We start from the raw sequence: 27,205 nt of genomic DNA, 5'->3' as shown, positions 1-27,205 counted from the left end.
TTGGAGATAATGTAATTCATGCTCTTTTATCCACATGTGAATATAATCATCATTATTACCTTGCGTTTCCTTGAAGCTTCAATTGGATATGGTGGTTTTATTCTCTTGTCCTAACTTGCTGGTTAGGACATAATGTTGCTATTATGGAGCAGCTGGTGACCCACCCTGTGTAGTGGGGGGATAGGCTCTCATGTTAAAAGACTCTTCTCTGGGTTATCTACTTTGAGGAGAAGGTACACTTGACATTACAGTTGACCCTTGAACAACACGAGTTTGAACTGCACAGATTGTCCTCTGCCTCTGCCACCCCTGAAAGAGCAAGAAAACCCCTTGTCTTCCTCCCTAACCTAGTAAGGTGAAGACAAGGAGGATGAAGACCTTTATGATGATCCACTTTCACTTAATGAATAGTAAATACATTTTCTCGGGGTGGGCGTGGTGGCTCATGCCTGTAATCCCAGCACTTTGGGAGGCTGAGGCAGGTGGATCACCTGAGGTCAGGAGTTCAAGATCAGCTACCAACATGGTGAAACTCGATCTCTACTAAAAATACAAAAATTAGCTGGGCATGGTGGCAGATGCCTGTAGTCCCAGCTACTTGGGAGGCTGAGGCAGGAGAATCGCTTGAGCCGGGCAACTAGAGCAAAACTCCATCTTTAAAAAAAAAAATTCTCTTCCTTATGATTTTATTAGTAACATTTTCTTTTTTCTAACTTATATTATTGTAACACAGTATACAATACACATAACATCCGAAATATGTTAGTCTGTTACGTTATCAGTAAGTATTCTAGTCAACGGTAGGCTATTAACAATTGGTTTAGGGGTGTCATGTTATATGTAGATTTTTGACTGTGCAGAAAGTCAGTGCCCCAACCTAGTGTTGTTCAAGAGTCAACTGTACTATTTTAATTACAGTGTAGTTAAGGAACTGACTAATTTGATATCTGAGATTCACTGTAATTGATTTCTACAACAGATCATAACCCATGTACATTTTACTTAGGCAATGCCCTGAAGAGAGAAACACAATTGCATGTGGTTGGGTTGCTTCAGAGAAGCGCTCTCAACATCCCCTAGACTCCTGTCTACTGGGGGATACCCTTCTCTCCTGAGGAAAGACAAGAGTTCAGTTTAATTTTTAGGACACAATTAGAAATCTTGGCTGCAATGAAATGAAAGAAAGAATGTAAGTCAGTGCTAAGCTTGAGAGGGAAAACTAGAAAAGGAAACCCTATCAGTCGATGGTGAATTTTAGAAGAAATTCCAGAGAATCTCTTAGAATCTGGCCACATGCTCTTCTAGAAGATAGCCTTAGGAAAGAAGACAACATGCCTTTGGCGTATCTATGACTTGATATCAAATAGAATAATGAAGAAAAGTACAGCATAGATAATTATGTAAATGAAGAGAAATAATTTAGAAAGTTATTAGAGGAATAGAAGAAATCAAGTAAAGTAAGAACTTAGTTATCACTGCAGTTCTGAAATATGAGAAACCAGATAGTTCAACAATCCTCACACAGTATGGGTGAGAGTACACCTGGAGCACTTCCTATCCTATGCTTAGACATCTTAGTTTGTAAAAGAGATTAACGCACAAGAAGTTCAAAGCAGGCCAACAAAAGGGTAGAGGGACTTGAGGAGAAGATTCACAGGGAAGGGCAAAGGCCACCTAGATAAATACTTTAGAGAATAGCAACAGGAAGGGTGCCTGCAATAGTTACCTCTCCAGTAACTGGGCTGCTCCAGATGCCTTGGCTCCACTGAAACACAATCTGTGGCTTTGAACTTTAAGGACTCTCAGGGTGGGTGGGAAATAGCCCTCTTTCATCCTCCCAAACTCTCGTTACTTTCAGGGTTGTGAAAATCCATGGAGGCACAACGGTTCAGCTATTCCATCTTATCTAGAGAGTTGAAACTCCACCACAGAGCTCTCCAAAGTGGCACATGGTGCTGTGCAGGCAAGTATATCAAGAGGAAAACAAAGTTCCTTATCAGTTTGCCACATAATAAGTCTGCTTGGACAGACTGACAGTATATGGAAAATGGATAAGAAACACTGATTTCCATGGCATTAAACATGTACAGTTTGTTGGGAAAAAAAAGAAAAAGAAACACTGATTTCCTTCCTCACAAGATACCACTACAACCTCTTTCTGCCTTCAGTACCTAGCAAAACTAGCAAATATTAAACAGGATCTGAATTTCCTTTGGGAAAAAAATAGAAGGCGATGGCTTTGAGACAGCCAAATGGTCTGTCTTAAGCATGCCTTACTTACCCAAAGATAATGGAAGGATGATTGTCAATACAAGGCAATATTATGTGATGATAAGTTCCCTAGCTTTAATTGTATACACAACTCAACTATTTCTGATCAGGGATCTGGTTCCATAGTCAGATGCATCCAAATCTACTACCATAGCAATGGCTATGAAGTTACCCCAACCCCTTTATGAGGAACAGTTTATTATTATGTACACTTGAAGTCCTAGATAGACACAGTTCTCTGTGACTGAATTCCCTGTGAGTAATAAATAGTTCTATTATTAGGCAATTTAATCAGAAAGCTATAGAACACAAAAATCTGAGAAATATTCTTTTGGAAGAAAGACCATGTAACTTAGTCCCTCGCCATTAAGATCAGGTGTTAAACTCAAAAAAAGAGTAAACTGGTTTTGCACCTTGAGAAAAAGAAATGTGGTTTCTCTAGCTAAAAGTTTTCTAGATGATGCAGGAACTGCTGCTCAGAAACTACTTTCAAAACGAACTGCAAAGGGATGACTATAAACATTTTATCAATATATTACAATCAAATCCTCTTAAGAAGCTGCCTCACTATTAAGGATAGAGAAAACCACAGATGCTGTGATTTCAGTTCTTCTTGTTCATTTTCTGTATTTTGCAATTGTCTCTAACACCTAAGCCTTTATTTGACAGGGAGGGGAAAAAAAGGATGTTTTTCTGATGGAAAGACACAACTGTTAGCATGTAGCCTGGCATGCATTTCCATTGCCTGTTAATGTAGCCTGCAGAAAACTGTCTCCAGAGGAACAAGCAGCGATATACCAGCTTATTCAAGAAAATGATGGTTATTTTATAACATTTATTGAAATGTAGACAGTGAATCTAGTGTAGCATATGACATAGGAGGCAACAGGCCTGGTCATCAAAATCCTAACCTAAAAAAGACCAACATGGCCGGGTGTGGTGGCTCAAGCTTGTAATCCAGCACTTTGGGAGGCCGAGGAGGGTGGATCACGAGGTCAAGAGATCGAGACCATCCTGGTCAACATGGTGAAACCCCGTCTCTACTGAAAATACAAAAAATTAGCTGGGCATGGTGGCGCGTGCCTGTAATCCCAGCTACTCAGGAGGCTGAGGCAGGAGAATTGCCTGAACCCGGGAGGCGGAGGTTGCGGTGAGCCGAGATCATGCCATTGCACTCCAGCCTTGGTAACAAGAGTGAAACTCCGTCTCAAAAAAAAAAAAAAGACCAACATAATATGGAGGATACAGAGATAACAACTGTTGATAGAAGAAACATTTGACTTGACAGTGGGCATGGATTTTTAAATAACCCAAAAATGAAAATGAGAGACAAAAAACAGAAGGACCATCATGTAGATTAAAATTCTTAAGAGTCAAGGTAGTCAACACAAGTGAGGAGAGATGAACACGCAACCACTTAACAGGAAAAAGAAAGCAACTCAGATCCCACATGCTGAATTTAGACAAGGCTGAAACAGAGGGAAAGAAGTCAGTCTGTGAGGAGGTTAGACTTAACTGTTTACTACTAAGTACAATTAACTGAAATTATGAGTGGAAGCGGGGACTTGAGGGAGAAAGAAACAGAGTGGGTGCTGTCCTAAGGTTATCCATTTTACATGTGGCCATGCTCTCAACAGGCAAAATTTCAAAGGCCAGATATTTAATTTGGCTTCAGGGTCTCCAAAGGGAGCTAATTTTAGAGACTGGTCTGAGATTTGTTTAGAGTTAATAGCTTCCCCTAAAGAATTGAAAATAAGCATTTGGAATATTCTCTCTAGAGAATATATACAATATGGAATATATATCTTCTATACAATAGATATATTCATTCTAACCCAAACATTTTTTTATCCTTTATACACACACACACACACACACACACACACACACACACACAAAACCATAGTAGTTTCATGGTAGTTGCTTTTGTATAAAATCAAATATGATGTTAATTTCAAATAATTCTCTATCAGTGGTTGGTATGACATACACAATCTTCAACTTCAATCTCCTTCAGAACTTGCTGAGTTCCTTTGGTTCTGATGAAAAGATTCAGGGTTTTGATTTTCTAGCTTACCTTTATTTGATGAGAGTTAAGCTTAGAAATTAAAAAAAAAAAATCTGTGTGTGTAGGAATGCAGAAATCAGGGTAGAAATTGGGGGAAAAAAACCTGAAAACCTAGAGGGAGAAAAATAAGTGTGTATGTACAAGCAAACTTTATTATAAGATAACCATTTAAAATGTGAAACGATTCATCAACTAGGATTATGAAATTGTGCCCTTTTTTATGAAACAGAGCAACCCTACACACTCAAAAGACCAGAAATATTAAAAGAAAAAGAGATAATTCTACCTAATTCTCAAATACAATTGCCAGTTATGGAATAGGATATTCTGATTAACACAGGTCATTAAATAATAATAAAAGTTTGTGGCTCAGCATGGTGGCCCACACCTTTAATCTCAGAACTTTGGGAAGCCAAGGCAGGAGGATCACCTGAGGTCAGGAGTTTGAGACCAGCCAGGCCAACATGGTGAAACCCTGTCTCTACCAAAAAATATCAAAATAAGCTTGACATGGTGGTGGGTGCCTGTAATCCCAGCTACTCAGGAGGCTGAGGCAGAAGAATCACTTGAACCTGAGAGGTTGCAGTGAGCTAAGATTGCGCCATTGCATTCCAGCCTGGGTGACAAGGGTGAAACTCCATCTCAAAAAAAAAAAAGAAAAGAAAAGTTTGTGATGAGAAAAGAAAATAGCTTTTATGTGAAGAATGTAATTCCTTTTAATTATCAGGCCCAGAGAGACATTACAATGAGACTGCAATCAAGTCCTACTCCCTGCTTTGGGCTATGTTATTCATCTCTTGAAACTGCTTGCTATTGCCACAAGTAGCTATAACTTAATCTAATAATGCCACACCAGACACTATAACCCATACCCTGTAGCTTAACAATGAATAGCCATTACTAATCAATGTTATTTCTGTAAACCAATGAGAATTTCTGACAAACAACTTTGTATCAGCCCCACTCCCTATCCCTCTTTTTTGCCTTTCAAAATCCACTTGTAACTGCCGCCAATCAGTGTATATTCAGGGCAACTTGAATCTAGGCTCCGCAGTTGTAATCCTTCAACCTGGTTCAAATAAACTCTCTACTTATATTAATTTTGCCTCAGCTTCTTCCTTTTAGGGTGACAGTGATTTATTTACCTTTCTGAAGACAAGGAAGTCCTTATAAATTCAATCTGCACTGTTAAAATCTTTTTTTAAATGTATTGGTACACTTTTCTGCCTAAATACATCATGTCAAACAAAAGGAAGCTTTTACTTCATGTCTTATAACACTACGAGGACATCATTATGGTCATTTTTGGCATGAGATAATTTACATACTAAAGTATAAGAGACTGGGATAAACTTACAACGTCCCTGGGAAGTTCTTATTTGTTTTTTAGGTCAATTGGATCTGCTTCTTTTTTGATGTATCTCTGGTTAATAAGCATAGTACAGAAAAAAATCCAGTTAATTATGATTTATTTAATGAAAAGTATCCTATAGAACTTTAGGTCTGGGTAAGGTACAGAATAGGAAATAAAAACTAAAAAGTGACCAGGTATTAAATTAACCTTGCCACCAATATTGCCAAACTGGAACGAGGTATCTCGTTGTTTAAAGACAAAAACACATTTTAACAAATTCAACCCATAAAAATGGAGTCTAGCAATCATTCACTGTATTGCTTAGTATCTCAAGACTTTGTCCAATAGCCTCAATAAATATATAAAGATATCAAGAAGTAAAGGTCAAAAAAGGAACCGTGAACATCAAACAAGGCCGCTGGAAGTGACCCAAAACATCACATGCTGGGCTTTCCTTTTTAATGATAATAACAGTGATATTGAATGGTTATCCATGCCTTTATTTTAAAGAGCTTCTAATTCTTTGCAGAGGTCTCTTACTAATCTTTATTAGGCTTTGGGAAGAAAACAGTTTTCCCCAAGAAGTGCCTTGGGAGAGGAAGGAGGCTTCCCAAAGCCAATAAAAAGGAAAATGTCTGCTCCTCTCCTGGTCCTCCCCCTCCCACACCCCACTGGTCTCCTAACAAACACTGTGTTGTACTGGTGATTGAAATGAATTATAATACCATGCAAGTGTTGAAAGGATAATAATGGTATTTCGGTTTGTTTCCAAAAGAGTTATAAGCTGTGTGTATTTAATCATAACAGGGAACAGGTAAGTAGAAAAGAAGAGGAAACCCATAATTACCTTTATCCCATTATTTACTTATTTTGGGAAGAGACTTCAAATTGGCAAAGTTACAAAACACTGAATACAGATTTTTTTCATACTGCAGACTAGTAGTCTCTGAGAAGGCTCAAAGGGTGGTCTTTACCTGAAAATTTTTTAGGGACACAAATATTTGATAGATGCTATGATGAAAACTCTGCTTATTCTTACTTTGATCCAATTCTTCTCAGATAGGGAACTTGGAGTCTCAGAGACTTGTGGGATAATTTCCAAGCAGGCAATAGAATCGTATCTGCTAAGTTTCAAAAAACATGTTGGGACCAGCAGAGTATAATGAACTGGGTAAATTAGTCCCCCACCCTCAACTCCTTCCCTTCTGGTCTTTAGAAACATGACTGCAAGCTACACACCAGAAGCTGCATCCTGAGCAACCATCCCAGAGTAGCAGCAATTTTTTTTGTCTTGAGACAAAGTCTCACTCTGTCACCCAGGCTGGAGTGCAGGGGCGTGATCTTGGCTCACTGCAACCTCTGCCTCCTGGGTTCAAGCGATTCTCCTGCCTCAGCCTCCTGAGTAGCTGGGATTACTCAGCTACTTTTATAATGACATAATATGTGCCACCACACCAGGCTAATTTTTGTATTTTTAGTAGAGATGGGGTTTCACCACGTTGGTCAGCCTGGTCTCTAACTCCTGGTCTCTAACTCTTGACCTCAGATGATCTGCCCATCTCAGCCTCCCAAAGTGCTAGGATTACAGGTGTGAGCCACCGTGCCCAGCCAGTAGCAGCAGTTCTAAAAAATACTCTAAAATTTCCAAAAGGGAAGATATAATAGGGATATTATAATGTGGTTCTAGGGTCCCTCAGATTCTGATAAGTAAAAACTTAGAAAGCAGCTGTTTTGTGTCATTGATCATGGAAGGAATCTAATGAGGGGTTACCAGTATTGAACAGGCACATGTACAAAGGTCCAGGGCAGAGAAGTGATTCACCGTACCACAAGCAAAGCAGTAACAGGTCTTAAGTTCCCCCGACAGAACTCATACACTAGTAGTCATTCTCTAAACCACTAAGGCTACCTGTACTACACTGTGGTAGTATTTAATCAGCACCCTTGACCCACAAAATTTTGAAGCTAAAGCCTTGTCCTTGTAGCTACACTAAAAATACAGTCTTGCTTAGTTATGTTAGGCTGATGTCAAATTGAATGCAAATAGGTTAACTGAGCCTAAATCAATAACCTTCACACTTAGTAATATTTGTGATAGTAATTAGGTGAATAAGGAGTAGCTCAAGTTTAATTACTGTTAGTAATACCTTAATTTGCTATTTTCAAAGACAACACTCATATATTATTTCATTTCAGGTAGTCAGGCCATTTATTACTATTATCCCCATTTTACTCAGGGAGCCACAAGCTCAAAGAGGTTAAGCAATTTTCCTTTAGATCATAAAGCTAAGAAGGATCTGTGCTGAGATTAAAATACAAGTCTACTGAGAGCACTTTTCACTGTAGGATGCTGCTCCTCATTTTAGAATACCTTTTATACTTTATTATCATATTATATCATTATAAAAGAATTCTGTGCAAAGAGCACCATTTGGTGGGTATATTATCTTAATTATTTGATTGGTGATAGAAATTATGTTCTTAGGCCAGAAGGTGTCCAGTTATACATAAGTTAGAAGATAATGAAGCAACTCTGCCCTGAGGGAACCCAAGAAACACTCCGATAATTCATAAGGAAAAAGTTCTCATCAAGGCAATGCTCTGTGATTAGGCAGTTGTTTTGTAGGCAATCTGACAATTGCCTACAAAACAACTGCCTAATCACAGAGCATTCAACTGGTGACTGTAGGGTAACCTACATTTCTGGGGAAACAAAAAAGCAACAGGAGAAACAGCAGCTTCTCACCTTAGGAACTTTGCATAGTGGTCTGACTTCAGAGATATGTGCCTGATCTCTTTGGGGGAGAATATACTCTTTCATGCTCTCTAGATGCAGAACTACACAGGCAGTTTTCAAATAATAATTACCAAATGATTCATGTTTATTAATAGATCCTCACAAAAGTCTTGAAAACTAGGTAAACCAGAAAGTTACTTCTCCTCCATTTGATAAATAATCATTGAATATTATGCTAAACACTACTTTGTAAGTCAGCTGGAGAACTAGTGGTACTAGTCCTCTTGATGTTGGGATATCCAAGTGTTTGGGTGCCAACCACTAGTTTCTGCATAAAGTTTAGCTACAAGAGAAAATCAGATCTTCTGGCAGCACTTACAAGGCAGGTGCAGTCATAAAGAACTTGACTTTTGATTCCATTGTCTCTGCCAGGACAGGTGGTATGGTAGCAGTATGGAATCTTGCCAGACAGGCTCTAACTCAAACCTCCCTTTAGAAAACAAAACAATAAAAATTGAAACAAAATGCCAAATCCTATTCCATACTCTGAAGATTGACACTGCTTGAAAAACTAGGGCATTTTATATAATACATTCATTTGCTTTAAGCCTACATCAACTCAGGAGAAAAAAAGACTATGAAAATGAAAGGTCAGGTACAGGCTGGGCTCCTTCCTTACAAATTCAATTCCCTATTTCCCTATATAAGCTAAAGGGACACTTTCATTTCAGTGAATTTTATCCATATATTCCTACTGTAAAACAAAAACAAAAAAAAACCTATAATATAATACCTGTATAGGAGCAACACAGGTAAATTAGCACTGCTGAGTAGAATAAAAACCTTTGGTAAATCCTACTTACCTCACAGATCCTACCTTACCTTCCTAGTACAAACTAGTGCATCTCAAATTTTGAGAGTGGTCAGTTGATGATTCCATGAAAGAGATGATCTTTCTCTAAAAAACTATATAGCATGTTTGTTCAGAACCAGTGAAAAAAAAAGGATTTTTTCTAGTGGTGAAGACAGATAACTGATATTTTTCACCAGGTTTGTCTCCAGGGCAAGTCTTTGTGATTGATGATATGTCTCCTGACCACAAGGACACCACAAGAAGGCTCAGAGGAAGAGTGCTCAAAGAATCCCTGTTGGGACACTGTTAGCTGATACCATTGAAAATACTGAGCATTTTTGGTGTTCCTGGAACCTATTTCCAACCACTACTCTGTGGTTGTGATGAAGGGATGAGAAGAGATTGGAAATCTTCTAGAGCAAATGCTCTCTTCAGTTCATAACCACAGAACCAAGATAAAATAACAAGAATGTACTTTGCCAAAGGCATAATTCTGCCTAAATCTGCCCTATCCATCATTTTCCCCCCTAATTCTTATTTACGTTGTTAATCTGCTTGAGGAAGGAAAGCTAGATAATCTACAAACAGGTTCCAGAGGGGCTTGGAAAATTTGTGGATTCAGAGAAGGACGGGGCCAAAATCTCTGAGAACAATGCCCTATAAATGTCCCAAAGTGTAAGAACCAAAATATTACATGAATCATTGTTCTTACCCAGAAGATAATTTCTTAAAGTTATAGTCTTAATTTCCTTCAAATGATAAATTGTCTATTCAGGCCCTAGAGATGAGGCTGTGATGCTAATACTTAACGTGGTGGTTGTGTCTCTTTATGCCTGACTCAATCAGTTGAAATCCAAAAATAAGTTCTTCCTTGATTTACCTGCCAAGACCTGAGTTCAGGCCCTCAGGGTGCTGAGGTTTTCCTTTGTGGGAGAAAATGACATCATCAACACCTCAGTGACAGTAGGGAATGCAGGGAATGTGGCTCCCAACATTTGGTGATATCATCAACTGTCCTGGGAGAAACCCCAAACTCCCAAGAGTCAAACATTAGTTTAAAAAGGGTTTTGTTTACTGGTTTTTTTTTTTGGTTGTTGCTTCAAGTGTATTAATAGTGTTTGATGTTTCCAAATATCAGTTTTTAAAAAGGAAGATAGGTTAGGGGACCTCTTCCAGTAGGTGTGTACCTCAAGAACCAAACATACATGAATTAAGTCCAGATAAGGCAGTTCAACTCATTTGTATCTTACTGGGGCACATCCAACCGAGGAAGAAGAAAGACTTACTTATATTAGGCTCTCGCCCAGCTCTGAGATGAGTATATTCTTTGGGGGACTTGCTAATGTTGCAAGTTTGTATTCAAAATAAATTCTAGGCACTCATTTAATCCCCCAGACTCCTCCAAACTTTCTTTGATGTCCAACAACTAAGGACAAGGATCTCTGATTATAAAACAATTTCTTTGGTTGGAAGAAAATTCTTTGCAGGGCGTGAACAGCAGGAGAAAGAAAAGGTTTTTCTGAAGTGCAAACTAGTTGGAAACCCCCTGGGGAAAGAATCTGATTCCCAGTCTTTGAGAGGAACAGGCCTGCCTGTACAAGCTGCCTCTGCTGAAGGCCTCTAAGAAGGCGCTTTTGTGTCTACTGTATGGCCCTCAGCAACAGCACGGCAGCCCCTTTTTTTTTTTTTGCCAGCGGAAGTTTTCCAACTCTGGGAATACACAATGCAGAAAGTCACGGTTTAATAACAAGGCATAGTTACTAATCAGATGGCCCCATTTCCACTCCTCCCAGATGCCTCCAGATGCTTACATACTAGAGCTCTATCCCCCTCACCCCATGGGTGAACACCCACCAGCTGCTCCGAAATCTTATTTTTAGTACAATTATTCAACTTACCTCTAATAATTCACTTCACAGAGCACTTAGGATCAGAAGCATACTACTCCTTTCACTTTCATGGCCCAGACTGGTTCTAGGTTGCCTCTGGCTCTTTCAGGCTTTTCCAAAGGTTAGATCCAACTTAGGTGCAGGTTAGTGATTGAAGTCAGTGTGCCCTGATCATTGGGACAGCCTTGATGAAGGACTTACAATCAGGGTCTTCAATCCACTACAGATATTTTAAAATATAGAGCTCCAGAGAAAGGCTCCTTTGTGTGTGTGTTAAGTGGAATATAAAGACAGTACAGGACCAGAAGGCTGGGAGTACAACTGATTCTCATGCTTAGTTCTGCTACCAATTTATTGTGAGACTTTAATTTAGTCAGATTTTTTTTTCTATCACCTACCAAATTTTACTTTTGATGTCCAACAACTAAGGACAAAGAAAAATAACTAAATAGGCAAGATGCACGTCTCTTTAATATATGAAATCTATTTCTAGAATAAGCATAAACTTTAAAAGTTTAGAGCTGGAAAGGATCTTAAAGATTATTTGGTTCTCCCTAAAAGATTAAGGTGACTTGCTTTTACTTAAAATGATCATAAGTTGCCTATGGACTTTTCATATACCCCAAGGGGGCAACTCAGTAATCCCAAAGACTCACTAATGATAATTTTTAAATGTTTGATGTATGCCATATAGAGTTTACTAACTTTAGAGTAGAAAATAACCTAATGTCATAGTGGATGGATACATTCTTCTTAAATGGTTCTCCATATGCCTCATATTATACTAAAACCAACACATTTTAGGGAACAGGAATAACACACATTTATGACTGCAGTCAACAATAAAAAAAAGGTACTAGAAACAAATTTTGTTAAATAGAGATGATATTCAAATATTCACCTTCTACATAAAGGGTTTTAGTATTTATTTCTTCCCTTATGGAATGTAGTTTGTGAAGAATTAAAATCAAGCTAGTTGAGATAAATTCAAACAAAACTTCCAATGTGTTGAATTCCGTTTAAAGCTAAATTTATTGTTTAAACTATAATTTAACAGGGACTGATTGGCACATTTTAGAAAGTCAGTTTGCAATCTGAAAAGAAAGCCATGATGTCTAGTCATTCTAGACTTCTAAAGAAAATGCTAAAGATGAGTATTATACATACAGGAATGTAACAACCTATAATTAACTGATAACAGTAAAAAGTTAGAAGGTATAACTGGGTTGTAGTAGTTCTCTAGCTTTAAGATAACTGAAGTTGCCTGGGTTAAAATGTAATATTTTTTCATTTGTTTTTTCTTTAATCATAGGGAATCTAAGACAGAATTATCACAGTCATTTGAATGACTCCTGAAAAAATGAAAATCAACACTCTAGGCCAGGAACAGTATCATGCCTATAATCCCAGAGTTTGGGAGGCAGAAGTGGGAGGATGGCTTGAGCCCAGGTATTCAAGGTTATAGTAAGCTCTGATGGTGCCACTGCACTACAGTCTGGGTGACAGAGACAGACCCTGTCTCTAATGACCAGCCCCCCCCCCCCCCCCCCCCCCCCCCCCGCAGGCAGGCAGGTAGGCAGGAAGGAAGGAAAGAAGGAGGGAGGGAGGGAGGGAGGGAGGGAAGGAAGGAAATCTTTACTCTGATGTATTTATGCCTACACCTCTCATCTGGCATTCAACACATATTGCCTCCTGCTGTTTAAGTTGATTCTCCTCGGTTGGACTAGGCTAAGGTGTTGTTCTTTGAATTACTATAGTATCTGTCACAGAATTTATAAGGCATCTAGGGAATACAGTGCACCTTCCAGTCTTGGTAAGATTCTCAGCCTAGATGTTATAAAGAGGAGATACTGCTCTGAGAAGATCCAGGACTACAGACCACCTGATGTGCAGTGATTCTGTAGCAGAATAAATGACACACACAGTGCATAAAGTATTGCTAAACTGCAGTGAGGTATTTTCTGTTTGTTCCCTTGTTTTAAAGTACGCCATGTAGCTAACTGGGATCAAAGAGGTAAGAGACCCTGTGGCAGTCTATATCTTTTTCATGGAATCTTCAGGGGGAAATCTCTGCTGATACCTGCTTTTTAATTCCCTGTAGTGACCCCAAAAGGTTTATAATAAATAAATAAACTATGCTAAAAATATTGGCCAGTAAGATATAGCAGCAGATTGGAATTCTTTGATAAGCACTAATCTGAGTTTATTTTTTCATATATAAACTGAGAAGACTGGACTGGTTGTTTTTTCTAGCTTGAAATTTGATGATTATATTTCACAAATGGAATATCCTACTACTCTTCCCTCCCCTTCATCAAAACTGTATTTTATTCTAGAAATGGAAAACTAAATAGGACTTAATTCCAATATAGGGCCAATACAGTCCTTCAAAAGTTAAAGAAATTTGACTACAAGAATTGTAAAGCCAGATCATCAATATCATTCTAATTAGAAGATATTAAAATGAAAGAACACAAAGCCTGGGTCATTTAAAAGATGTTTTTTGTTGTTTTAGAGTAGATAATACATAAGACTGTAGAAAATGGTTCGGGAGAAAAAATGAAAAAAAATCTATAATTGCTTTTTTTTTTTTTTTGAGGAAATAGCAAAATTAGACTTAAAACACAAGGCCTTTAGTCTTGTCCAAATTATTCTACAGAAGTAAAATACCAACAGTGTTTCTCAAATGTCATACATTTATATATGTACAACAATACCTTTTTGATATACTAGCATGCACAAAAGTGAAAGGTACATAATAATTTAATGTGCTATTTAAAATTACAGTTGTATTATAGTCAATTTCCATCATGACCCAGTATTCTAGATTTAAAGCAACAACAACAAACAGGAGTCTTGAAGATTATGCTGCCATCTCAAATAACTACCTCTGCTTTAGATTCAGAGATTGGAATTTCTTTCTTTACTTTTTTTTTTCAAGACAGGATCTTATTCTGTCACCCGGGTGGGAGTGCAGTGGCACAATCTTGGCTCACTGTAACCTCTGCCTCCCAGATTCAAGCCATTCTCGTGCCTCAGCCTCCCAAGTAGCTAGGACTACAGGTGTGTGCTACCATACCCACCTACTTTTCTAATTGGTCTCAAACTCCTGACCTCAAATGATCTGCCTGCCTCGTTCTCCCAAAGTGCTAGGATTACAGGCGTGAGCCACTGCACCTGGCCTAGATATGAGAATTTCTAAATACGGTAGTCTAACTTCCTACCTTGAGGAATAATGAGCCAGGCCTTTGTACTTACAATTTTTTAAAAACCTTCATTTTTAAATAATTTTTGTTGCTTTGGTGTTTTCAAATTTGTAAATTAAACATAGACTCCAACATATTACAAAGTACAGAACAAAATAAAATTTATCCATGAACTGTCAAGTTAGAAACCAGCTAAAAAGTATGAATATGTAAAGTAGCTTATCTGTTATTCAAAAACAAGCAAGCGACAACAAATCTTGGCTTTAAAAAATATATAAAGTTTTCCATTAGAGCAAATAGAAATTTAAGGGCCTTAAAGAACCCTGCCCTCCGGAAAGCAATGGAGCTTAAAGAGTGGGAACTAAAGCCACAGGGAGAAAACAAAATTAAAGTTTCATACCCTCAGTTATCCGAATGTAGTAACTAAATAGACACATAGAGCCACAATGATTCTACTAATATCAAAACATGTAAGTAAAATATCCTTTATTCTTAAGCCCCTTTCAGTGAAACTGCCATGCTGAAGGGGTTGTAAGCATTTCTTGAGTGGATGCAGTTTTATTTCACATTTGGAGAGCAGAATTCCTTTACTACACTAAGAAGATCTTTGTCAGGCATCAGTTTTTACTTCTGGCATCCCTTCATCTAAAATCAGGCCACTTTCTTATAACTACATCATAATATTGTTGTCTGTCTTACTTCAAGTAATATATATAAGTACTTTTCAAATTAAGTAAACTGAGGGTAAATTAGTTTTGAGAATTTGGTGTAATTTCTCTAAATAATTGGGATTATGTTAGGATAGTTGCTCTTCATCTGGAGTCCTTTTTTTTTGTTTTGTTTTGTTTTGTTTTTTGAGACAGAGTTTTGCTCTTGTTACCCAGGCTGGAGTGCAATGGCGCAATCTCGGCTCACTGCAGCCTCTGCCTCTTGGGTTCAGGCAATTCTCCTGCCTCAGCCCCCTGAGTAGCTGGGATTACAGGCACGTGCCACTATGCCCAGCTAATTTTTTGTACTTTTAGTAGAGATGGGGTTTCACCATGTTGACCAGGATGGTCTCGATCTCTTGACCTTGTGATCCACCTGCCTCGGCCTCCCAAAGTGCTGGGATTACAGGCATGAGCCACTGCGCCCGGCCTCATCTGGAGTCCTTAGATCTCTAGATGTGTCTCAGAGACTCTCTCAACTCACTGAGATTTTATGCAAACTTGTTTATGTAAAGCGTTTGTGTGTATTTTGTGCCTATGGTCTAAAATGATGATCACATTCTCAAAGGGGCCTGTGTCACACACAAACAAGATTAAAAACCATGCTCTAGGATATCTACAGAATTGATAATCACAAATTTAAGTACTAAGAAGGTAAGGTCCTTTGGATGCACACTAATATCTTAAAACCAAAGGTTTAAAATCAGGACCTGAATAAATCTTTCTTGGAAAACCAGAATATCCTCAACAGCAAGGGTTAAGCCATCAAACTAAAGAAAAAAATTTTAAATCCTGTGTAAAGAAACACCTTAAACATACTGATTATAGTCATATTTATAATTTTGAAGTAACGAGAAGACACTAGGCTGTTGGTAAGTCAGAATAATACAGGAACATAGCCTACTATATCAAGCCACACACACTCAAAATAATCCACTTTACAACGTATTTTTAAAAATGTGTAAGCATGTTTTATTCTAGAGTGATCTCCTAGCCATCAGAGTTACTGAGTACCATAATATTCCTTATATTCATTAAGAAATATTTACTGAGTACCCACCATGTCCAGGCACTAAGTATACTTAGGCACCATTCTCAGGGATACAACTTTGAACAAAGGAGACAAAAATCCCTGCTTTCACGGAACTCATATTCTACAGAGGGGAGATAGACAACTACAAAACTAAAACATTATAGTATGTCACGTCAATAATTTTGTAAAGAAAAATAAAACAGGAAAGGAGAATATGAGTCCTCAGGGAAACAGGAAAAGGCCTTTAGGATTTCCATTCAGTAGAATTGACCCTTGAGAAATCCACATCTTCAGATTCCTTAAAAATTGATTACTTTCCTATCTCTTGCAAACCAGACTGGTTCAGTCTCTGGGCAACTTTGTTCTTAGATGATTTCCTTTCTTTCTCTTTCCCAGTATATTTCCTTTTCTGTAAAATAGAGTTAATATCACCTGTTCTTACCTGGCTCCAAGAATCGTGAATCATTTTAAGCTTCTTGGAAGAAAATTTCTACATAAATTTAATGAAACATCATTCTCACACTCTTCTCTAACAATACCCTGCTGCCAATTGTGGTTCCTAACAGGATATTACTCATTTATAACATTTTATTAAATCTACTGTAATTACTAATATGAAAGGAATAAAAGGGGAAAAAACATTTAAAAGTCCAATAGACTCTTTCCAATGAACAAAATGTAAAAGTTTTTTAATAAAACAAAAACAAACAGGCAAAACCACGAGCTCCAGGAATACCTTTTTTCCTTAGGGTCTCACTATGTTGCCCAGGCTGGTCTCAAACTCCTGGGCTCAAGTGATCCTTCCACCTTAGCCTCCCATGGTGCTGGGATTACAGGCGTGAGCCACCACACCTGGCCCAGGAATGCCTTTAATACTGTAGGCAACATGGCAAAACCCTGTCTCTACAAAAAAATTTAAACATTAGCTTGGCATGGTGCCCTGTGCTTGTGGTCCCAGCTACTTGGGGGGACTGAGGTGGGCAGATCGCTTGACCCCCATGAGGTCAAGGCTGCAGTGGGCTGTGTCTGTGCCACTGCACTCCAGCCTGGGTGACAGAATGACACCCTATCTGAGAAAACAAAGAAACAAAAAAAGCAAAGTAAATTATGGCTAGTTAGTTTTGGGATAATTGCTACACACACATATATACATACACATTTTACTACAATATAAAACACAAGGAAGTACCTACTCCCTGAGAGTCTGCCAGATGAACACTATGGCCTGATGGGAGCAACAGCCAGGGGCATACCTCATTCATTACCTCCTATTAACCAGATATATATGAAACTAAACTTACAAATTTTTGTTGAAGTACAGAACTGTTATATATATAAATCTGTTTGTTGAGAACTTATAAGAGAGATAGCTTCTTAAGTTGAAAAATTGTCATTAAAAATATTCTGCAGCCTCTTTCTCTCATCTGGGTGCCAAGCTTCTAACAACAAGGCCAAGTCTAGAAGATTCTAAGAGCCATGTCAGGAAGGCCCTGAGCTGAGATCATAGGAGGCAAGCACCTAAGAATGTTTGTGCACATAGAGGATGTGTGTCTGATGATGTCCTTCTGACTACATTCCAAAGTCAATTATTAATTAATTGGATTTTCTGCACCTTCATTAACATAAATAACAGAGTTGACCATACTTTTAATATCTACTCTGTACTTCTTTTAAAGGCTGGCATCAAAACAAAAATCACAAAATTTCTGTTTTAAAATCTCTGCATCCAAGGAACTCTCACTTGACCAATGTCAGTTAAATGCATGCTATTTCAATGTTTATCGTTTCAGTTTTCTATATTAGATAACTTAACCTAGACTTTATAATGAAGAGAAAGGTGATGAAATATGTTACATTATAAGGGAAATATTGAGTAAATAAACCTTGTGATTTACTAATGTCTTTGCAAATAAAACAAAATGAGAGAAATATAGATATTATTAGAAGGTAGCAGGATATTATACATTCTGGATCAATCTCAGAGAATGGTACTCATCACTTTCATTCCTTTCTACTCTGGAAATAAATTTTTTATACAAAGCCTATACTGATGTTCTCTTCATCTGTGGCATTCTTACATATACAGAACTTTAGAGCTGGAAAAGCATGGGCTCTGCAGTTCAAGTTCCAGCAACACACTTACTAGATAATAATAGTTAATATTTTGACAGATATTAACATTTTAATCCTCAGTTTCCTTATCTGCAAAATGTAAAAAATAAAGGTACTGAATTTCTTCTATCATAAAGTTATTATAAGAATTAATGAGCTAATACATGTAAAGCACATACCACAAGTTTGGCAATATTATATTTCAGTTCCTCAATTTCACAGACTGGAAATCTAAAGCCTAGAAAGGTAAAAACTATTTTGTCCTAAATCACACAATTATTAATATTTAGCGGCAGCGTATTCCTCTCAGTGTGGTAAAACTAAAAGTCAGGTCCCCAAGTCACACTTTAGAGACTTTATCAACTATAGTTTGCAATATAGGATTGTCTCTCTAGCTTTGGCCAACAACTTAAGTTTCAGGCCCTGCCAACAAATAATGTAAAAATGCAAAGATGGGATAACTATGTGTTGACTCACAAGCAAAATTAAGAGGCAAGCAGAGACAACATTGTGCAAAGGGAAATTTCTCCAGAAGGTGTTCACTGCTACTGGCCACATGCTAAACAACCGCAGCTCCCATTGTAGGTCTGATGCCTCAGGGGAATACATTTTAATCTTGATCATAACTTTATCCTGGAGTCTAAGAAAATCCAGGACAACCAGCCGAGCAGGAAGAGTGTGGTAGTCAGAGAACTGGTGACCTCTCTTGTGCTACACTAAGATCCTCTTACTCTTTTGCTCTGAGAAGAAAGATTAATTTTGAGTTGTCCCTTGAAATAATATTTATAAATAATAAACAGGACTGAGAAATAAAATATGACTGTAATCATTCTTAGAAGTGGTGGCAATAATATTGCTTGAAATAATAGAAACAAACATTGATAAGAGGTAACCAAACCAGAAAATTGGAAATTAGACAATGAATCAGCTACAACACTCTTCCTTCTACAATGCCATAAACCAAGACAGAAGGAATATATTCCAGTGTGAATAGAAACCGTAAGAAGTAATCACTATCATTTAGTCCTTTTTATCAGTCACCGCCAGGTAATTAGGAGGTCTGAAAAGTTTCCCTGACCTAGATTTTTTGATGGCTAGTAAAATACTGATTCAGAATAGCAGTGGAAAGTAATCCTAAATATACAAATTCAGTGGAAAGCAAAATAAAAATAAAAGGGTAGAAGGAAATCAGAGAAGAGGAAGAGACAAACATTTTGGCAAATGTAGGGGAAACCTAAGAATTAGACACTTTAATGACAATGAGAAACCTGTAAAAAGATTTGGAATGATACAGTAATGTAAAGAAGCAACTCTTGGGCAAAATAGAAAGGAAAAATAATAAAATTTGGACAGGACTAAGATGACATGTTCTGAAATGGAAAAGAGGACTTGAGAAGTAGAAGGGCAAAGGCTGCAACATTTCCTCTTCTATTTTTACTTTCTTCTAGCGCTTTTAGAACAATATTACAATTTTTAACTTTGAACATACCTTGTAAAATGGATCATTACTACTGGCAAGGAGAAACCTAAGCACAAAGAGTGAGGGATAAGAATCAGGACAAAAATCACCAAAGCTTAGCTTTCAATGACCTTGTATATACAGCCACCAGATGAAGTTGAGACGAAATTCTTTTAGAGGAAATTCTATGGTCTATTTTACTATTCAACAAATTGGGGTTACATTGTCAAGGGAGGTCTCCTTTTGTCTAAGAAAAATTAAAATCATAATACAAATGAAAAACCAGTTCATTTGGTCATTATGAGATTGTCTATATACTGAATTGAGAAAAATGTAAAAAAAAGTCTGATTTTCAGAAATTATCTGAGAATTCCAGAAATAATATGTTTTTAAATCACTGTTCTCACAACCATACATTTTTTGGTACCTAGCATCCTCAAGCTTACAAAGATTTGACTGCAATCTTTGGAGACAACTAATCTTAACAGGCAACTAGAATAATTCATAGGTAGAAGGATACACAGAATTGTCCAGAATTCCTCAAAACCGAAGAGAAGACTACTTATAGATTTGTGACACCAGGGTACAGCTAGCTCTCCACTGAGAAAGCTAAAGTGCAGCAAAGCCCATCTCTAGGAGATATAAACAGACCTTCAGTTAAATGGAAGGCTTGGTTAAGCACAGTTGAGTAAACCTGAGTTGCAGTGTAATCTGATAAGGAACAAACAGCATGGATTCCAGAAGTCTCAACCATGTGTCCCTAACACACTAGAATTCTCTGAAAGAATTAATCAAAGAGTGGATAAAGAAAACCATATATATAATTCAGAAGGCTGTTTTTTTAAAAATAGTTTCTCATAAGAGGCTATTAAGAAACTTTAATAACTGTTATAGATTAAAAATGAACAGACAATAAATCAAGACCAATATGGAAAGTATTCAGAGATTAATACTAAGCTAGTAAAAAAACTTATTTTAAAGACTTAAAAGAAGCATATGTGGACAGAAAGGAGAAGACAAAAAATTGCCAATGACATAAAACTATCCACTGTAAAGCCTGAAAGTCTTTTCTAAGATACGATGAAATTCCCTCTTCAAAAAGTAAAGAAACAATACTAAATGTATGATGATAGGATCAAAGTTACTAGTTTAAAAAAAAATAATAATAATTAAAAAACCAAGATTGGTAAGATTTGCCAGAGTGAGAAAAAGGATAGAATCAGAGAAGATATGATAAAGATTGATAAAATAATAAATGGCAAAGAGAATGCCAAATGGTGCCATTTGTTTACTTTTTCCTTTATGAAAACACAAACTTTATGTCGAGCTTTACAATAATAATAAGATAAAAAATGAAAAGAATAAATTATTTTATATACCACATAATTAGCCCACTGGACATGCTATCACAGGATATCAATAAGGCACAAAGCTTAGGATGGCTCTCAAAAACTTCAGTGATATCAAAACATGACTAGTAAAATTTCTTAGGGTCAAAACTAAAATGAAGCACACAATTCATGCTTCAGGGCATTAACTAGGCAAGGTCAGGAAGAAAGTTTTCTTTCCAATTGCCATAGTATTCAAGATGATTTATGTTTTCAGCTTTTAAGTATTCCTAATTCCAATTTAGAGTCCAAATTATTATTCAAAAAAATCTAATGCCATTTTTCCAGATATACTCTTCTTTCCTATTGTTCTAAATAACAAAGCCTTCCATTTTCACCTAATTCTCCTTCCACTTCATTTATCCAAGCTTCACAATATGGCCTAAGAAGTGACCATGAATAACCACTAAACCATATAGTAAAGAATACGTTTGAAAATAAATTATATAATTTGTTAAATGTTCCTATCTTCTAAGTAGACAAAAATTAAAATTCATACAATAAATTGGTTCTGTTCATAGTCTGTTCATATAACAAAATTAAAATTTGAGTTTAGATGCTAAGATAGATCATATTTAAGAATATTTTAACCTGTGTCCAGTAGCTACAGCAAGAAGCATTCTTTTATGTAATAAATTTCAATGAATAAGCAACATCATTTTATGAAGTAAGACAGTGGAATGCCCATTAAAAAGGTACAGCCCTCTAGGCTCTGTCTTTACTACGGGGAATAAGCAATTGGTCTATGAAATGCTATGGCCCCAGTCAGTTCATAAAGTCAACACATAAAGAATAGGCCATGTATGAATGAGTTACAGGCAAAATTCACAGCCGGAAAGCTTAAGAAACTGTGTCTGAAAAACTCAGCAGATCAATAAAAAACATATTAAATTTAAATGCTTGAAAATGATAAAATCATGTATGGACGAGGCCAAAGTGATCAGGAGGCAGGTTTACACCTTGTGTCCATTTTGTAATCCAGTCCTCTCCATTTTGGGCTTAGCAATAGGGTGCCACACGTGGTATAAGGCCAGCCGTAGCTTTCAAGCTTGACTGAATTTTAAAAGTGACGGAGTAATCAAATATGCTCCAAGGGCATTCCAGAATTTCGGGTGCTACTGACCACTAAAATCAACCTTCTTAGTGCTTACTTCAATTCCAGCAGGATGTAAAGTACAATCCCCATGTCAATTAAATATAAGCTCATACATTTCATCTATCAAAAATTAGTGCCCAAAAGATATCACTTGAAAAAAAGGTTTTATTATATGTATCTAAGTAGTTATGCAATACTAGTTTAAAATAAGCAATAATGTTCTAAAATATAGGATTTATATATTTCTTCTGGAGTATAAGAATTTACTTTAGAATTAATAAGGCAGTATCTACTCTTTCTATGGAATAGAAAACTAAGCAGTATAAGCCTGTGTATGGTATTTCATTTGAAAGACAAAAGAAGAAAGGCATTATTTCAAACAGATGGAAAGTGAAATATAATAAAGTTATACTTGCCTGCATTAATTTTCCTTCTGCTGGAGTTATTTCAGCAACACCAGCAAACACACCTTCCAAAGTGAGATTCAGTTTTCCTGTGGGGTCCATTTTCAAGGGGATCACTCTGATAATAGCTTTCTGTTCTGCTGATCTTTCAGACTCCACTGCTGCTGCCAGTACCAGTCCGGTGCGTCCAAAGCCTGCCTGCAGGGTAGCCATCAGCAGCCAGGGCCAGAGGGCAGCCAGCTGCAGCTGGTGGCCACCACTCATGCTACCAGCTGCAGCAATGCACTTCAACCATACATACTGCTTCCACTAGCTAATACCAAATGCAGGTTCTCAGATCCAGACAAATGGAGGAAAGAACATTTATGCTTCAGTTTCAGAAAGCCAAGTCGTAGTTTTGGCCCTTCCTTTCTCTAAAGTTTATTCCCAAGAACAGGTGGCATTCCTGATTGGGTAGAGAAGAGGATATTTTCAGCCCACATCTGCTGCAGGTATGTCATTTTCTCCCATCTTCACTGTGACTAGTAAAGGTCTCACTACTTCTCTTTGGAGTTTCCAACTTTGCTTGTGATTGAATGTCACATCCTGAATTTATATTATGTCAGATCACTTGGCATTGCTCTTCCATATGCATCAAGTTGCCAGGCACTAAACCCAACGTTCATGAACAAAACAAGGCAAAGTAAATAGCTAAGGCCATGCATCAAAGGTGAGAGTGAAGAACTCCAGCTCAGAAAAGGAAGAGATGGCCATTTTTAAGCCATAATGTGTGTCAGTGGTATATGACTAAATACCACAAGGAGATTTCTTTTTTAATGGAGGAGAAGAGGAAACAATAAAAATTTTAGGCCACATGTTGATGTCCAAAGATGTTACAACATGTATTTAGAAAAGTTTCCACATTAAACTGTATTTCAGTATGGCTAGGATTCTAGGCTCTCTGCGTTTATATACTTTTCATGGACTTAGACATACCATAATTTTTTGTGTTTTACCAAAATTTGCCTATAAATTAGGTGCTAATATATGTATCTTCACACATTACAGGATAATCCTGACCGTAACAACCTTTTCCAATTTTCATAGAGTATTTGAAAAGGTTAGCTTTCCAATTATTTTTCCCAGTTAAAATTCATATTTCTGTCTCCATTTTCCTTTATCTCTTAAGGATTCTAGATTTTATTCTCTAGCTCCGAAATGCCGAGCACTTTGATTTCCCGTGAGATGCTTTTAAACTAATATTCAGATTTTATAATCTGAAATTTTCTAGGTTCATGAGAAAACAAAGCACTATTCCTAACATGTTTTCACATTCCTTGAGGGGTTGGGGAATAAAAGGTAGGGGGGAGCAGGGAGGTGATTAACCATAGGCTCTAGGTAGAATACCCTGAAAGAAATACAAATAAGCTTGAGTAGAGTTGATCTATGCTATTTCTAGTCACTATGAAAATGTGGGTCTTTGTACAAACACGGAATAAGATTTTTTAAATGTGCCCCCTTAAGTAAATATAAATACATTTCATCCACAAAGCCCTCTGTGTTTCAAGGTCAAGTTTAAAAATCTTATAAAGTCTTCAGAATAAGTGCTCAAAAGCCAAGCAATTGAGCATGAACCTGTTATATAGATTCTTTTCTTTTGCTGAGGCAGAGGGAGGGGGGAAAAAGAATTTCAAAAGAAATCTGCAAACCTGTTGTGCTGTCGGGCCCACTGGAATCCACGGGGGCGAAAGAAATTCAATTATGCTTTTACAGATCCTGCTCAAAAAAGGTTTCAACTGCTTAACCAAGTGCAGCTCATTCTTCCACCTTCTTACTCTGCAACCAAACCAAGTGCCCCATACTACAGGTAGGTGCCGAGAAATTCCGCAGCCTGAAAAAATAATCCATGCAGGTCAAAGGCAGAAATTTACTCCAGGATGAGAGCTGCTGTCCCAAGAACTAGATTAAACACTTACAGAAAATTCAAAATCATTTCTAAAAATTCTTTTCTAATAAAAGTTCTCTTTTTCGCCAAACAGCATATAAAATGATCAAGTCTTGAAAGAGAAAAGAAGCAAAGTAGCAAATACATCAACGACAATTCACAATCAGAAACACAGAACATCCCAGAGAGGGAAGGCAGTATTTCTGAATCATGGATGGACTTGGAAAGTTCAGAAGGATTCGAGTGCTTCCTTTCAGAAAGACAATTGTGGATCAACTCCCTAGAGCAGGAAGCCTGCGGTTTGTAATTGGTGTTCTAGCTCTGACTCCCTCCCCTGGGACTGCAATCACGCTCTCTACCTGCTGACAAAGTGAGGGTGGAGCTGCTAGAGGCAACCACCCCCCACCCCACCCCCCCTCCTCCTGGTGTGCACACACCACACTTACTTAACCAAACACGTTCGTTCACTCTCTCTCCTCCCTCAGCTCCTCTACTCCCTCTATTGAGTCACAGCTAAACTGCATCCAGTTCAATCCCTGATACCTTTCTCTGAGTAAGCAAGCTACAACATGTAAATCAGGGCCACTCAAACATACCTAAGCAGACTCTGCAACCAACAGAGCATAGATGATCGTATGAGGAAATAAACAGAAAAAAATAAAGGTAATCCAGAACATAAAAGAATGGACACAAGGTTTCGCAAATATAAGTTCAAAAGGATTTCTGCTCATTTTAAGTTTGAGTGTCTATAAATGACACAAAGCAAGAATAAAGGGATCCTGTGCTTTAGTACTTACTGATTTATTACTGCTTATGTCTGCTATGCTGAGAAGGGCTCTGTCCATTTTATGCTTAGCTTTTCTTCAGCTTTTACTAATTTAAGTTCAGTAGCTCTGTCTAAACTGGGCCTGCATGGAACTTTCAAATCAGGTTGATGTCAGAGGTATGGAATCAAACTGTTATTCTCTTTTCAATCTTTGGGAGGTGAAATAATACTATGAATCAGACCTATGCCTCCAATGTAAGACTCCAAGTAAGTCCATGTCATAAATACAAGTAAAAGGGTAAAATATGATTAGTGAGAAGAGTATAGGCAAAAGAAAATGAATTTCTGGATAATTACCACATTCATGAACTATAATCCTTATTACTATCTTGCCATTAGAAACAATACAAATGTTTCTAATATATTTATAACATTTGAAGTTTCAAATGACCAGATTATGGTTGACTGTGGTGAGACATTTTATTTTTGAACTGCTGCCATAAACTTTCAAAATTATACAAATGAATAACAATGTAGATTCAGGCAAATCTAGTGAACTGTACACTTAAAAATGGTTATGATGGTAGATTTTATGTGTTTCTTACCTCAGGTACAAATGAATTTCTGATCATCTGTAAAATACTGATGATAATAATAACACAGTAGGTCTGTTGCAAAGGTTAAATGACATAACGCCTCTGAAAGCAAAAAGGATGAGTAGCCTATTGACCTTTAACATTGTTTCCCCTGTAGATAAAGTTTATGAGAGTAGTTTCACAATTTCAGATCTAATAACTAACCCAGGTCAAAGACAAATTCTAAAATAAATTTTGGCCAGGCACGGTGGCTCACGCCTGTAATCCCAGCACTTTGGGAGGCTGAGACAGGTGGATCACAACATTAGGAGATCGAGACCATCCTGGTCATCACGGTGAAACCCCATCTCTACCAAAAATACAAAAATTAGCTGGGTGTCATGTTGCATGTCTGTAATTCCAGCTACTCAGGAGGCTAAGGTAAGAGAATCACTTGAACCAGGGAGTCAGTGGTTGCAGTGAGATGAGATCACACCACTGTACTCCAGCCTAGAGACAGAGCAAGAGTCCTTCTCAAAAACAAGTAAATACAAAAAGAGGGAATCCTCCCAACTCATTTTATGAGACCAACATCATCCTAATACCAAAACTGGGCAGATACACAACAAAAAAAGACAACTTCAGGCCAATATCCATGATGAACATCGACACAAAAATCTTCAATAAAATACTGGCAAACAGAATGCAACTGCAAATCAAAAAGCTTATTCATCATTATCAAGCAGGCTTCATCCCAGGGATGCAAGGCTGGTTCAACATATACAAGTCTATGAATGTAATCCATCACATAAACAGAACCAAAGACAAAAACCACATGATTATCTTGACAGATGCAGAGAAGGCCTTCGACAAAATTCAACAGCTCCTTATGCTAAAAACCCTCAATAAACTAGGTATTGATGGAACATATCACAAAATACTAAAAGCTATTTATGACAAACCAACAGCCAATATCATACTGAATGGGCAAAAACTGGAAGCATACCCTTTGAAATCTGGCACAAGACAAAGATGCCCTCTCTCACCACTCCTATTCAATATAGTATTGGAAGTTCTAGCCAGAGCAATCAGGCAAGAAAAAGAAATAAAGGTATTCAACTAGGAAAAGAAGAAGCCAATTTGTCTCTATTTGCAGACAACATGATTGTATGTTTAGAAGATCCCATCATCTCAGCCCAGTATCTCCTGAAACTACTAAGCAACTTCAGGAAAGTCTCAGGATACAAAATCAATGTGCAGAAATCACAAGCATTTCTATGTACCAATAACAGACAGAGAGCCAAATCAAAAGTGAACTCCCATTCACAATTGCTACAAAGAGAAAAAAATACCTAGGAATACA

General features: G+C 37.3%; 1 protein-coding gene across 4 annotated transcripts in view; it reads right to left on the bottom strand.

Moving 5' to 3' along the window:
• RNF43 (ring finger protein 43) overlaps positions 1–24,873 on the bottom strand; it is a 63,793-nt gene extending 38,920 nt beyond the window's left edge. The window contains exons 1-3 of one of the 4 annotated variants that reach the window (XM_035299716.3): positions 24,533–24,873; positions 24,266–24,447; positions 22,590–23,022 (exon numbers count right to left, since the gene is read on the bottom strand). In XM_035299716.3, coding sequence (XP_035155607.1) covers positions 22,590–22,841 — 252 coding nt within the window. In that variant the 5' untranslated portion in view covers positions 22,842–23,022; positions 24,266–24,447; positions 24,533–24,873. Of the gene's footprint in view, positions 1–22,589; positions 23,226–24,265 lie in introns of all 4 variants that reach the window. The other 3 variants (XM_035299714.3, XM_078372811.1, XM_078372812.1) reach the window with 3 other exon arrangements.
• Positions 24,874–27,205: the final 2,332 nt, after the last annotated feature.

The sequence above is a fragment of the Callithrix jacchus genome, chromosome 5, assembly GCF_049354715.1.
Source record: "Callithrix jacchus isolate 240 chromosome 5, calJac240_pri, whole genome shotgun sequence".
NCBI lineage: Eukaryota > Metazoa > Chordata > Mammalia > Primates > Cebidae > Callithrix > Callithrix jacchus.
The sequence above is the reverse complement of the archived record's forward strand: the minus strand, read 5'-3'. Positions and strand labels throughout refer to the sequence as shown.